Source organism: Melanostigma gelatinosum (assembly GCF_949748355.1).
Source record: "Melanostigma gelatinosum genome assembly, chromosome: 20".
NCBI classification, from domain to species: domain Eukaryota; kingdom Metazoa; phylum Chordata; class Actinopteri; order Perciformes; family Zoarcidae; genus Melanostigma; species Melanostigma gelatinosum.
The window spans coordinates 4,420,955-4,435,640 of NC_136653.1; the positions used below are offsets into that span (position 1 = coordinate 4,420,955).

General features: G+C 44.3%; 1 protein-coding gene across 1 annotated transcript in view; it reads right to left on the reverse strand.

Moving 5' to 3' along the window:
• Positions 1–14,686, reverse strand: part of kcnh2b (potassium voltage-gated channel, subfamily H (eag-related), member 2b) — a gene marked incomplete at both ends in the record, with an annotated part of 239,506 nt that overhangs the window by 14,649 nt on the left and 210,171 nt on the right. Inside the window, 5 exons of the mRNA XM_079292121.1 lie at positions 1,596–1,690; positions 2,076–2,230; positions 7,321–7,459; positions 7,705–7,808; positions 8,301–8,480. Coding sequence (XP_079148247.1) covers positions 1,596–1,690; positions 2,076–2,230; positions 7,321–7,459; positions 7,705–7,808; positions 8,301–8,480 — 673 coding nt within the window. The remainder of the gene's footprint in view (positions 1–1,595; positions 1,691–2,075; positions 2,231–7,320; positions 7,460–7,704; positions 7,809–8,300; positions 8,481–14,686) is intronic.

Genomic DNA, 14,686 nt, shown 5'->3' on the forward strand with positions numbered 1-14,686 from the left:
TGTAGTGCTTAGTCCTCTCAGTACCTATGATAGAGCTGTTGTAGTGCTTAGTCCTCTCAGTACCCATGATGGAGCTGTTGTAGTGCTTAGTCCTCTCAGTACCTATGATGGAGCTGTTGTAGTGCTTAGTCCTCTCAGTACATGATAGAGCTGTTGTAGTGCTTAGTCCTCTCAGTACCTATGATGGAGCTGTTGTAGTGCTTAGTCCTCTCAGTACATGATAGAGCTGTTGTAGTGCTTCGTCCTCTCAGTACCTATGATGGAGCTGTTGTAGTGCTTCGTCCTCTCAGTACCTATGATAGAGCTGCTGCAGTGCTTCGTCCTCTCAGTACCTATGATAGAGCTGTTGTAGTGCTTCGTCCTCTCAGTACATGATAGAGCTGCTGCAGTGCTTAGTCCTCTCAGTACCTATGATGGAGCTGTTGTAGTGCTTCGTCCTCTCAGTACCTATGATAGAGCTGTTGTAGTGCTTAGTCCTCTCAGTACATGATAGAGCTGTTGTAGTGCTTAGTCCTCTCAGTACCTATGATGGAGCTGTTGTAGTGCTTCGTCCTCTCAGTACCTATGATAGAGCTGTTGTAGTGCTTAGTCCTCTCAGTACATGATAGAGCTGCTGCAGTGCTTAGTCCTCTCAGTACCTATGATAGAGCTGTTGTAGTGCTTAGTCCTCTCAGTACCTATGATGGAGCTGTTGTAGTGCTTAGTCCTCTCAGTACCTATGATGGAGCTGTTGTAGTGCTTAGTCCTCTCAGTACCTATGATGGAGCTGTTGTAGTGCTTAGTCCTCTCAGTACATGATAGAGCTGCTGCAGTGCTTAGTCCTCTCAGTACCTATGATGGAGCTGTTGTAGTGCTTAGTCCTCTCAGTACCTATGATGGAGCTGTTGTAGTGCTTAGTCCTCTCAGTACCTATGATGGAGCTGTTGTAGTGCTTAGTCCTCTCATTACATGATGGAGCTGTTGTAGTGCTTAGTCCTCTCAGTACATGATAGAGCTGTTGTAGTGCTTCGTCCTCTCAGTACATGATAGAGCTGTTGTAGTGCTTAGTCCTCTCAGTACCTATGATGGAGCTGTTGTAGTGCTTAGTCCTCTCAGTACCTATGATGGAGCTGTTGTAGTGCTTAGTCCTCTCAGTACATGATAGAGCTGTTGTAGTGCTTCGTCCTCTCAGTACATGATGGAGCTGTTGTAGTGCTTAGTCCTCTCAGTACATGATAGAGCTGTTGTAGTGCTTCGTCCTCTCAGTACATGATAGAGCTGTTGTAGTGCTTAGTCCTCTCAGTACCTATGATGGAGCTGTTGTAGTGCTTAGTCCTCTCAGTACCTATGATAGAGCTGTTGTAGTGCTTAGTCCTCTCAGTACCTATGATGGAGCTGTTGTAGTGCTTAGTCCTCTCAGTACCTATGATAGAGCTGTTGTAGTGCTTAGTCCTCTCAGTACCTATGATAGAGCTGTTGTAGTGCTTAGTCCTCTCAGTACATGATAGAGCTGTTGTAGTGCTTAGTCCTCTCAGTACCTATGATAGAGCTGTTGTAGTGCTTAGTCCTCTCAGTACCTATGATGGAGCTGTTGTAGTGCTTAGTCCTCTCAGTACCTATGATGGAGCTGTTGTAGGTCTTTCCCAGCTGGTCCCCCAGTGTGTGGAGCCAGCCAATGGAACCGTTCCTCTCCACGCTACCGATGGCATACCTGGGAAAATTACAGCCATAATATGAATGCATGTATATAACTGCTGATGTCAGCAATAATTAGCGTTGGTAAAAAGGCAAATTTTTCAAACTCCTAAAAGTTGTCAAAATATAACGTCTTATTGATTCAGAGGTTTTCTACCATTTAACTGTGGTTAGAATCAAATAAATGCGATGATTGACAGCACAACAAACAGGCATAATAAATGAAACACATATATATATTTAAAGTAGTGTATTGAAGTTGAGAATTTCAATATTGTGACAGCACAAGCCCTCATACAACACCCGCTCTGATGCGAGCAGACAGACAGGCGCTCATTCCCACATTACTCCTCCATCTGTGAACCCTCGTCTGATTCACAGACAGGCTTATGGCACCGTACCAGATGCAGGCCAGCCAGTGAGCGATGAGGGCGAAGGTGCACATGAGGAGGAAGAGGACGGCCGCGCCGTACTCCGAATAGCGGTCCAGCTTCCTGGCCACACGCACCAGGCGCAGGAGACGAGCCGTCTTCAGCAGACCAATCAGAGTGGTGGTCTGAGAGGGAGCGGGAGAGACAGAGCGTCGGTTGCTGCTGATGAGATGAGGTATTTTAAAGACTGGTGAAAAAAAACAGCGATATCTCGTCCCAGCGTTCCCCGCCTGCTGTCATCCTGTCTCACACACACACACACACACACACACACACACACATACACACACACACACACACACACACACACACACACACACACACACACACACACACACACACACACACACAGCCCTGTGTTGCAGAGGTGGTAAATCCTGACTTTCACTTCATTACTGTGGGCTGTCCTTTCTACTTGTATTGTGTGCGTGTCCTCTCAGTAAATAATCGTCGTCTGGTGAGGAAAATCTCCACTTTCTTGGCTCTGCGGCGTCTATGAAGTGAATCCTGGCAGAGCTTCTCCCCGAGTTTCCGCATTCATCATTTCTGGCTTGGTGGGGGGCTTAATCTCTATGAATAACACTTCTTTGAATTACCTACAGACATCCCATTACTAACAGATGCATTCCAAGTGCTTCCTCTGTCGATGGGATCGGCCTGGGCTGAGCTGCTGTGTGGAGGGACGGACCTCGGCCTCCGTGCTTTTCATCCTCATTACGTGGGAAGTATCCTCAGAGGGCTCCGGCAACCTACTAACTCACTTCCCCTCCTCTTTCTCCTGACTCCCACCTCTTCCTCCAGACACCCTGCCTCTTTCTGCTGACTCCCACCTCTTCCTCCAGACACCCTCCTCTTTCTCCTGACTCCCACCTCTTCCTCCAGACACCCTCCTCTTTCTGCTGACTCCCACCTCTTCCTCCAGACACCCTGCCTCTTTCTGCTGACTCCCACCTCTTCTTCCAGACACCCTGCCTCTTCCTCCTGACTCCCACCTCTTCCTCCAGACACCCTCCTCTTCCTCCTGACTCCCACCTCTTCCTCCAGACACCCTCCTCTTTCTCCTGACTCCCACCTCTTCCTCCAGACACCCTGCCTCTTTCTGCTGACTCCCACCTCTTCCTGCTGACTCCCACCTCTTCCTCCAGACACCCTCCTCTTTCTCCTGACTCCCACCTCTTCCTCCAGACACCCTCCTCTCACTTCCTTAAAATCTCCATCACTGCACTCTCCTATCATTCAGCAAACCATAGACCCTCAGTACCCAGTGTCTGGACCTCACTGTCTCACTGCGGATCTGCGTCTCATCTATACTGCATTGGGATGCGACCAGTGATTATTTTTACTTGAATGATTTTACACAGTTCAGTTTACTCATCAGCTGTTGCGTAACGTCTTCTGTGGCTCCGGAGGTTTCTTTAAGGGAACACATACATCTGCGTATCTGGAGTTCCTACCAACCCGCAAACTAAAATAAGACAACCCAGACGTTTGTTCTGTGGGCTGTCTAGACCAGAACACATGTGATTCAATGAGCCAGTCGGGTTTGGCTCCCCTTCCTATGTCACATGCAGGCTCGTGAGGATACACCGCACGATACGCCCCCTTAAGTTAGAAAAAAAGACTCAGATTGGACTTGAGATATTCTGCACAGAAAGTTTGCATTACAAACTGGAGGATTCAGGAAAGGTCTGATGAACGATGTTATCAAATCATGTGAGTTGTAGCATCCAGCATCTGTGGAGGTCGACCCACTCTAGGGTGAGTCAGGATATCTGGGCCTCATGCTGTGATGTTTATCTTTGAACTTAATCGGCTCATTATTTCCTCAATCTATTGATACATCCTTTGGTCTGCTAAAAAATAGTGAAAAATGGGAAACTCTTAACTCTACATGTCCATAACTTCTGATCCTATCTATTGTTAATATCAGATGACATGGGTGGGGTCCAGAATCGCTCATTGCTGACTATAAAGTGCACTCGATGCATCCTACACTGTTCCTACTATTACAGAAAAGTTATGCTCCATAAAGTTTCAAGGATGATTTATCGTCATCGTGCAACACAGGGTTGCTCAACATGTGCAACATAATAAAACATAATAAAACAATACAGAAACAGTAGTGCACTGCTGTAACTTAAACAGCAGCAACAAAACAATCTGAACATTAAACATCTTACACCAGGAAAACAATAATCGACGAATAAAAAGTTGTGACCATGGCATGTGCTGTCTAGAATCCCATAATGCAATGTGTCACACCTTATTGATGTAGCAATGACCAGTGCCACTGCTCAGCTGCGGATGATGGTTCTTACTACAGAGTGTCTCAAACATTCAGTAGCGAGTGAGAGAACAGGGAGTGGTTGTTCAACAAAGTCAGAGTTCTGAGGAAGTGAATAGGAAGACATTTCTCTGACTCCAACGTACATCTTTGTTTCATCCGACAAACACTAAAAACTCAAAGTTAAAGTCATCATTAAGTTTCCAATGATGTTAAACAGAGCCATGAACCTAACCTTAAACTCTTGACACTGGAGAAGCAGAGAATTGTGTTCTTCAATAACAAATTTGAGGATTTTCCCTAAATACAACGCTTGATTAGTTGTTGAATCATTTTGTACGCCGCCTCGTATCTCGTCAGGTAGACACGTTGTATTTTGACGCTCCACCACAGCTGGCTGCAAACCAACCTCCCCACGGAGACAATTACAGGATGGAGCAGAAAATGCCTCTGCCTCTCTGCTCTCTTCCTCTCATTCCCTGTCTCCCTCCTCTTCAAGAAGCCTAGAAGACATTATACAACATCTGAAGTCATCCTCCTGCTGCTTGGATATTCTACCAACACACTTTTTCAAAAATATTTCAAACTGCATGACCACTGATCTTTTACAAATTGTAAACACATCCCTTCTCTCAGGTGTCTTCCCACAAGCCCTAAAAACTGCAGTTATTAAAACACTCCTAAAGAAGGCTAGTTTAGACTCCGCAACGATGAAAAAGTATAGGCCAATATCAAACCTCCCATTTTTAAGTAAAATAATTGAAAAAGCGGTTTTACAACAGCTGACCAACTTCTTGGCCGTAAATAACTGCTTTGATGTTTTCCAGTCAGGCTTTCGACAGCACCACAGTACTGAAACTGCTCTTGTTCAGGTTTTCAACGACATCCACTTAAACATAGACAATGGCAGAAGTTCAGTCTTAGTGTTACTGGATCTCAGTGCTGCATTCGACACGGTCGACCATGCCATACTCCTAGAAAGACTAAAAATCTGGGTGGGACTCTATGGCACAGCACTTAACTGGTTTGAATCCTACTTGAAGGACCGAAAATACTTTGTCTGTAGCTGATTACACATCAGAGCTGACTAAAATGACATGTGGTGTTCCCCAAGGTTCAATACTGGGGCCTCTTCTGTTCAACATCTACATGCTTCCACTAGCTCAGATTATGGAAAACAACAAAGTGTGTTATCATAATTATGCAGACGACACACAAATCTACATAACTATGTCACCAGGGGACTATAATCCCATACAAGGGCTGGGTAACTGCATTGAACAAATCAACAACTGGATGTGCCAGAATTTTCTTCAATTAAACAAAGATAAAACAGAAATAATTGTTTTTGGTACCAAGGACGAACAATTGAAAATCACCGCTCAACTTCAATCACTGATGTTAAAACCCACAAACCAAGCCAGAAATCTAGGTGTAGTTATGGATTCAGACCTCAACCTGAACAGCCATATCAAGACAATTACAAAATCAGCCTACTATCACCTGAAGAATATATCAAGGATTAGAGGACTTATGTCTCAACAGGATTTGGAAAAACTTGTCCACGCATTTATCTTCAGCAGACTGGACTACTGTAACGGTGTGTTTACAGGTCTCTGTAAAAAGTCTGTCAGAAAGCTGCAGCTGATTCAGAACGCTGCAGCTCGAGTCCTCACTAAGACCAGGAGGGTGGATCACATCACCCCAGTTCTGATGTCTTTGCACTCGCTTCCTGTCCAACAAAGAATTGACTTTAAAATCCTACTGTTGGTTTACAAAGCACTGAATGGTTTAGGGCCAAAATACATCTCTGATCTGCTGCTACCTTATGAACCATCCCGACCCCTCAGGTCGTCTGGGACCGGTCTACTATCTGTTCCCAGAGTCAGAACTAAACATGGAGAAGCAGCGTTCAGTTTTTCTGCTCCACATATCTGGAACAAAGTCCCAGAAAGCTGCAGGTCTGCTGAGACCCTCAGCTCATTTAAATCAAGATTTAAGACCGTTCTGTTTGCTGCTGCCTTTAATTGAATGGGGAATACAACTGTTTTTAACATTTGTATGGTTGTTTTATGAATTCTTGATGTGACTCCACATAGGTTTCTGACGTATTATTTCATGTGATTTTATGAAGAGAACGAAGTGCCATTTTACGATAACGATTTAAACTCAAAATAAAGGAACTTTTTGAGATCGTAACATTCTCATTCTCTACTGAGTCTCTACTCAAATAAGTTAAAATAAAATTTGTTGTTATTTACCTTCATACGTGAATTCTACTCATGTACTTGATAGAATAAGATTCGTCGGTAATAACATAATACGTGAATTTCAGACTAGGTTTTTGTGAAGTTTTTCCCATTGCAGTGACGATTGCATTGTACTAAGATAACGTCGACGTACACACCAGAAGGTAACATGGGTGGAAAAATCAGCGGAACCGGAAGGTCCGATTGTTGAATTAATGCGACAGAAACACGGAGTCATGTTTGGAATGTCTTCCATACTCGTCAGAAGAGTTTGGGTTTCCAGAAAATGGCTCATTAAGTGCCGCTAAACTTAAAATGTTATGAGGGGATTTAGAAGGTAAACAGAAATAAATGAAAAGTGGCAAAAAGGTTCCACATTCAATTAATATATTGATCAATTTCCTGCATTTTACTACTGTATTCTTAATTGTTTTTAAATCTCATTTTCTTTTGCCTTATGTTTTGATGCTTTTAATGGTTTTTTGTGAAGCACTTTGAATTACCTTGTTGAAATGTGCTATACAAATAAACTTGCCTTGCCTTGCCTTCACTCTTTGTACCCTTCTCTTCTGATAACGACACAATGTCAATGCAGCACCATCATCTCTCTCTCGTTCTCTTCATCCCTCCATCTCCCCACAGCGTGTCTTGTCCCCCCCCCCCTCCCTACACGCTGACTTACCTCCTCTCCGCTGCGGTAGATCAGCAGGTCAAAGGGAATAGCAGCCACCATGTCGATGAGGAACCAGCCCTTGAAGTAGTGGACGGCGATGCGCACCGGGTGGCTCACCACCTCGTCGTTAATGTTCACATATGTCGTCCTGAGAGTAGGAGTGCACATCATATTAACATGATTGACTCTGATAAGACGTTTGACATGAACTATGAAAACCACTTCGTACCATCTACTGTAGTAATCACTATGTGTTCACTCATGCACAGCTCCAACAACAGCTTGATGAGGTCAGAGCATGAGGGTTAAGCATCAGACCTGCAGCATTGTGTATTTACTATGACTGCACTGTGACGACTACTATACTGCAGACTCGTGTGTTTAAAGACAGACCTGAAGTTGATGAGGATGTCAATAATGAACATGATATCCACTATGAGGTCCACCACATTGAGAGGAGAGCAGGAGTAACCACAACTCTGCATGGCTACCTCTTCCTGAGAGGGGAGGAGAGAGAAGAGAAGAGGAGAGGGGAGGAGAGAAGAGGGGAGGAAAGGAGACGAAAAGGAGAGGAGAGGAGAAGGGAAGGGAAAGACAGAACACAGAAGAGAGTCAAAGAAAAGACAGGAGAAGAGAATTAAAGCCAATGCCCTAAAAATAGAACAGCTCCGTCTGATTACCTCCTTCAATGGATTAGAGTAGAGTTAAGGCTTTTAGGATCATTTGCATACACGCGTCGACAAAACAATGAAGACGTGACACAGAAACGGGGCTTTCAGGAGGATCCACGCTGTGGAGCCTCAACACAGTAATCAGGAGAAAACAAAAGCTACAACTGACTATGTTATTACAAGAGATGCATGTCAGCAGAAAGTGGAAATCATCGGTGCATGATATCACTTCATGAATCACTTTCTGTATGTTTGTTCTGCTCTGAGGATCTGATGTCGTACAGAAATGAAAGAAGCTCGTCAGCGACTCGTCCCCACCTGGTCGTGGAGGAGGAACGCGGCCGAGTAGGGAGTCAGGATGGCGGTGTAGATGACCAGCAGCAGGATCAGCCAGTCCCACACCGCCTTGAAGGGGCTGTAGTGCAACACCGTCCACTTGTGGATGCGAGGAGCTTGGAGCTTGTACTCTGGCAACACATCTGCGCCCAGAGACAGCACCTGGGGTAGAGAGACGAAAAGGGACACGGAAGAGATGAGGATAAAGGGGGACGAGAAGGGGAAAACAGACTACATCACCGTGAGACTGTGTAGATATAGCAGTAGTGTGATGGAGCTGAAACTACGTGCACACACAACACAGCCTGAGCACGCATAACAGCGCCATAAAATATACATCGTCTCCCGTGACACGCTCACTCGGGGAGCTGTACCAGCGTTTTGCAATTACAGCGATGGAGCCAGAGTCCTCTGTGAAGATGACAGGAACGGTTCTGAAGGCACCGACCCTATTAAGGTCACCCCCCCCCCTACACACACAGCCACTTTGGAGATGCAAATGCACAGCAATGCATGGCTGTAGGAAGGCAGCCATGATTCAAGTCGTTCCTCTGTTCCTCTGTCACAGCAGCTCTGACGCTCTCCCAGACGAACGACATCCTCGATAGCTTTCGATCGTGTGACTTTCTCACTCATCCTGCTATACCTATTGCCATTCAGCGTGCCTCCCGTCTCATCTTCCTTTCTTCTCATGCTTGAATGGGTTTTCATCCCTTTCGACGGCGCTTTCTTCCATCGTGCTTTCATTCTCAGATTTCTCTCTCTCGCTCTCTCTCTCTCTCTCTCTCTCTCTCTCTCTCTCTCTCTCTCTCTCTCTCTCTCTTCCAGATGCCATCTCGTCTTCACCTACTGTGGTCCAGTAGTAGTGGACCAGGCACACATGTATGTGCTTGGTTGTTAAACCATCTGTTCTATTAGGATCTCATAGCCCTCGATCTGTGTGCTTTTGCCTCAGTAGTTGTTCACATAGTTACCAAAATTTTGGCGAGAAAACATTCATTTGATTTATTAAATATCAGCAAGAAATATTTCAGTGTGCGTCCTCTTTGTAATGCAGCCAGCTGTTTCATGTCTAAGCCAAGTCCTCAGAATTCGGGCGAATTCAAAGGCTTTGTTTTCAAGTATTCATGAGTTTCTGTCCGAGCTTTTATCAAATCACACTTGTTCGAGTCTTTTGTTCTTAAAGATACTGGAACACTTCAGTGTTTCATGGCAATGGTATGAATTATCAAAGAATAACTGATTAAGCGTTGATTTGAACGTTTGGTTTGTGTATGTTGTCGATAGCATAGCACGACATACAGTACATGTGAACTCCATACCGAGGGCTGCTGTATGTTGTATGTGCAGCTGTCAATGCAAACCTCTCTTCACTCAACAACATCAAGAGTTTACCGCCACGCTAGCAGCTCCATGATGAAAGCTGAATACCTCGGCATGCTGACATGCTCATACTATTCATGCTAACAGGCTGATGTCAAGACGGTAATAATGTTCACCATGTTGGTGTTTCAATTACATTCAAGCACAACGGAGGCTAATGAAAATAACAGTTTTGCAGGTGTTTGGTTATAAACCAAAGTACTGCGAGTTAAAAAGTCAGAGGATCACCTCAGCGATTAGGATTCATCCTGAGAGGAACATGAATGTCCCAAACTCATGGCAATAAGGTTAATGATCATTGAGATATTTCACTGAAAACCACAAATGTCCATCTCATAGTGGAGGGGATCAACAAATTCAGTCGTATTCATCCTCTGGGGACCACGAATGTCTGCAAATTCCACTGCAATCCATCCAAACTTTGGAGAGATAATTCAGTCTGGACTACAGCAGAAAGATCTTTTGCTGTTCAGCATGACACGTTTACAAGTGTCGGCGGACACACGGGCCCCTGCAGGTCAGCGGAGTGGCCCCTCAGTTGTGCTTTCCCTCCTGGAGTAACTCCAGCTCTATTTTTAGCCGTCTGTGTGAAATAATAAAACATTGCCGTGAGGACTGTTAGAAGTGCAGATGTCAAGACATATTGAAGTGCAGATAGGGCAGAGTTGTATTTGTGGACCGCACTGGAGGGAGACGACTAGGGGGGCCTGCAGATCTGACCGTCTGTGCTATGAAGATGAGATGTTTTTCTCACTTTACCCACACCAAGCTCTTTTTTTCACCGGCATCAGTCAACAGAGTGGAATCCCCAGTCCAGCTGTCATCAGCTATTTCTGCATCATCTCTGCTGAAGTTTGACATTCATCCCTTTAAATGCTGGGATGTGCCTGGACTGCATGTGACACACTGGGTTAGGTCAGTCTGAGTGTGCTGCTATTTCTAAATGAACTGCTCGGCCCAAAACGATTGAGAAATGTAATTAAATGACACATTTAGTGGCCATCTGAAGTCGTGGGCAGCACAGTAGGCTACATGCAGAAAGAATGCTGTGCTTTTTTTCTTTTAATTCAAAGGTAAAATTGAAATAGAAGCCAACGCTCAGGCTGCCCATCAGACTGCTGCAGTGTCTGTTCTACTTTATGTGACCCGTGTGGTTTAGAGTGACAGGGGAGCAGACAGGTGTCAGATACATGATATACTCCTCTAAAACCATCATATCTGTCTTGTTCACTTTAGTTTCTGCAATGTCATATTCAGTAAGATGACAGGGGGCAAGAGGCAGAAATCCTTGAAGATTGAGGCAGTTTTCTGAAACTGTTTAATTTAGCTGAGGTGGCTGAGGAGTAAACACTAAACAGAAAGACACTAAAAGAGAAATGGACAGATAGAGAGACAGCTAACTAACCAGCCAAGACCTTTTAAAAATGGGAAAATTGAAAATATCTGCTAGAATTGTGCACAAACATACTTAAAGCTGGTGCTGAATACCCATCAGGGCTTCAGGACAGATCAAACTGTCTCAAAACCAAAAGGAAATGATGTCAAATACTGGAGCCAAACCTCAGATTCCTCAGAAACTGCCCTAATGTTCGCTGAACAATATGTTGTTTCCAAACGCTAAGATGTATGTGATTGATTCCATCTGTAAAAGAGTGTTTGTGTGTGCGTGTGTGTGTAAGTGTATTTGTTATCTTGAGATTATCCATTTAGTTTTCTTGTGTAAAACATAAATAATCAATGATATGAATTGTTTTTGCTTCAGCAATAATTTAAGAAGTCATTAACATTCCTGTATAAGGCTTATTTGAATTTAATTGTGATGCAATATATAGAGGGAGGAAAAAGGAAGTTTCATTTGCATTTTAAACGTCATCTAATCCTTTGTCATTTCTTTTTTTACAGGCAACAAAGTGTAAATAGCACACACACACACGCACACGCACACACACACACACACGCACACACACACACACACGCACGCACACGCACTCACGCGAGGTGTTCAGTGCAGCTGCAGTTTTAGAAAGGGTGATGACTGAACAGCCAGAGTCACCTCCGTTATTAATCTTCAATCAGATCTTCTATCGGTGCAGAAGACACAGCTGCAGGAGGTTTATACTGAGCTGCAGCAAACAAAGTGACACAATCAAAAGGTGAGCGAAGCTGGGAAGTCAAAGTGCACGAGAACAACCCACTTTCTGTATCTTTTGAGCTTTAAAGTTTCAGTGAGGAACTTTTAACTGTTTATGAAACAGTCTCAGTTTAATCCGGAAGCCTCTTTATGACCTCCATAAGTAAACGAGACCATCAGAGAGAAGATTGACTATTTCTATTTCGTCATTCTTAATGCTTCTCATCTGGGCCACCGAGTTCGATTCTGGCGAAATCTGATGAAATCATGCAGGTCCACCAGAAAGTCCTCCAGCTCAGACTCCAGCGGAGACATGCTCACGGTGGACAGACCAGGTTCCGGCTTTGCTGCCGCTTTTTGGCCTCAAGCTCTGGCGGGTGGAAGAGCTCCACACCCAGCAGCAGCGTCTCCTCCTCCTACAGGAGCAGAGCTTCTCCTCTCTGCTCCTCCGGTCCCCACTGGGAGCCAACATCGACTCGACGCTGCTGCAGACCCAGGCTGTGTTGCTGGACCCGCTGGAGAGAAGGGAAGCACAGGAGAACCAGAACCAGGGCGGAGTGGGGCAGACTGTAAAACACTACTTACTGGTGCAAGTTATGGCTCTTTTAAAATAACTTCCTTTGGTTGTGTCTGATCAAAGAAAGTAGGGGGGGACAACAAAATGGCATCTAAAGGCAGTCAGGCAGCACGCACCATCCATCTGCTGGAGAGGGGTGTTGATGGTTTTTTGAACCATTGAGCAGAAGTATAAGTCTCTGGTAGAGGCAGAGACCTGTCAATCACAGTAGCCCCGCCCTAAAGCGTCCCCTGCCTTATGGTCTGTGTGACTCTAAATGGAGCATAATGTACTAAATGAACATCATGCTGTATTGAAGAAGACTTGAAACTAGAGATTGAGACCATAAACTCATGTTTATAATGTTTACTGAGGGAATAAATCAAGATAGAAGTAGAGTCATTTTCTCATAGACAACCAGAGGAGTCGCCCCCTGGTGGACACTTGAGAGAATGCAGGTCTGTGGTGTACTCTTTTAAAAGCAGCATATAGCAAATAGGTCAAACGACTCCATTTTTTAACTCTTCACAATTCTGTTAAGTATAAATGAAAAAAATGAATTAACGTTGACGGAAAATGCGGCTCCAATAATATCTTCTAACTTAGAATTTAGTTCTGTTAAATCCTAAGAGTCCCAACAAGTTTATGAATGAATGAGACAAACTCACAAAAAGGTTGCTGGTTCTAAATATAATAAGAAAAATACAATATATAGTGTGCAAGCCTTACATATATATGTAACATACTACACTATGTTTTGACACCTAGTGACACAAACATTTGTGTTTAATTGTACTCATACATGCTTTCATAATAAATTATTTATTTATGGGCAGCATATGATTTGCCCTTTTTTCCTAAAAATTACCATTATTTTGAAAAACCACATACCTATTTAAGAATTTTAGTATCAGTACCAAAGGCTGATAAACCTGGTGCCTGGTGACAGTTGCTGGGCTCTGATTGGACAATAGCTAATTGGGGGAGTGGCATATGTTCAATTAGGTCTCTCCAACACTTAGTCTGGTGTCACGGTTTTAACTACTCGAGTGTCAGAGACGTCACCGTCACCTCCCTCAGAACGACATGTGTGTGTCTGTACAAGCATACTGTTGCTTGCATCTCGTTTGTTTGTGTGCTTATGTTTATGCATATTCACGTACACGCCTGCATCCGTTTGATGTCTGCCTGTGGACGCGACTGGCTTCCCGGCTGACCTTTTCTCTCCAGCTCTGACAGTTCCCATTAAGGCATAACAAAGGAGCATATTTCTTCAGCCCCAATCTCTCTCTCCTCTTCGTCTTCCTCAGCGCAGCCTTCTCCTCCAATATTCATCAGCACCATCAGCTCTTAGGGAGGTTGCTCCCTCACTCTGAGATATCTTTCCCCCTCCGTCTCTCTCCGTGTTTCCCATTTCAGTGTTATTCTACGCCAGTCCGCTCTCAGCTCAAATTTAAATCTCCTCTCTCTCCATCTGATGAACTGCTTTCATCTACGAGTTAGAAGCAGAGATGCGGTGGCCTTAAGTCCAGAGAAGTGCAGTTAAAAACGAACGCAATAGGAGATGTAATCTGTGCTCTTTTGGAGACATCGTTGTTGTCTTATACATTTTTGCAGAAAAACAAAATATGAATATAAAACACGCCTTACATCTTCTGTTCTCGTTACACCCCCCACACTGAATGCAGAGAACACATTGTGCAATATTGATGTGCGGAGATGTCCAGTAGCAGCTGTTCATGTGGCATTAAGGAGATCAGAGGATGCCATCATGCATTAGTTCAAACTATGGAATCAGGCCAGTTGAATAAAAGATGGTGATGTTGAAGGAGGGGCATACACTAAATCAGGGGAGGACTCGTGGTATGTTTCATGTTTGTGCGGTGAGCTGCGGAAGCATTTATTTCCCCATGCTATGATAGTGTTGTTCTCTGTTCTGTTAGTGTTTGCAGGAGTTTTTCAGCTTTCACACTGCATTAGATGCCATCTTGCTTGCTATCTTAGTGGTAAAAGTCAAGTCATTAAAAAGTCAGTAAAGTTTTGTCACGCTGACAGGATGGATATGCGATAGCTGATATCGGGACTATGAACTCTGCAAAGCCCAATTTAATGTAACAATTCTAGTAAGTGGACCTTTGGGTTTCGATTGTGTTTCCAAAGGTCAAGAATGAACATCCCTCATAGGGCTGCACCGTATGTTGTTTCAGCATCGATATTGAGATGTGTGCAAGTGCAGAAGTCCCATTGCAGGATGTGTGATGGCAGCCAATGAACTCAAACTACGTCACGCTGCAACTT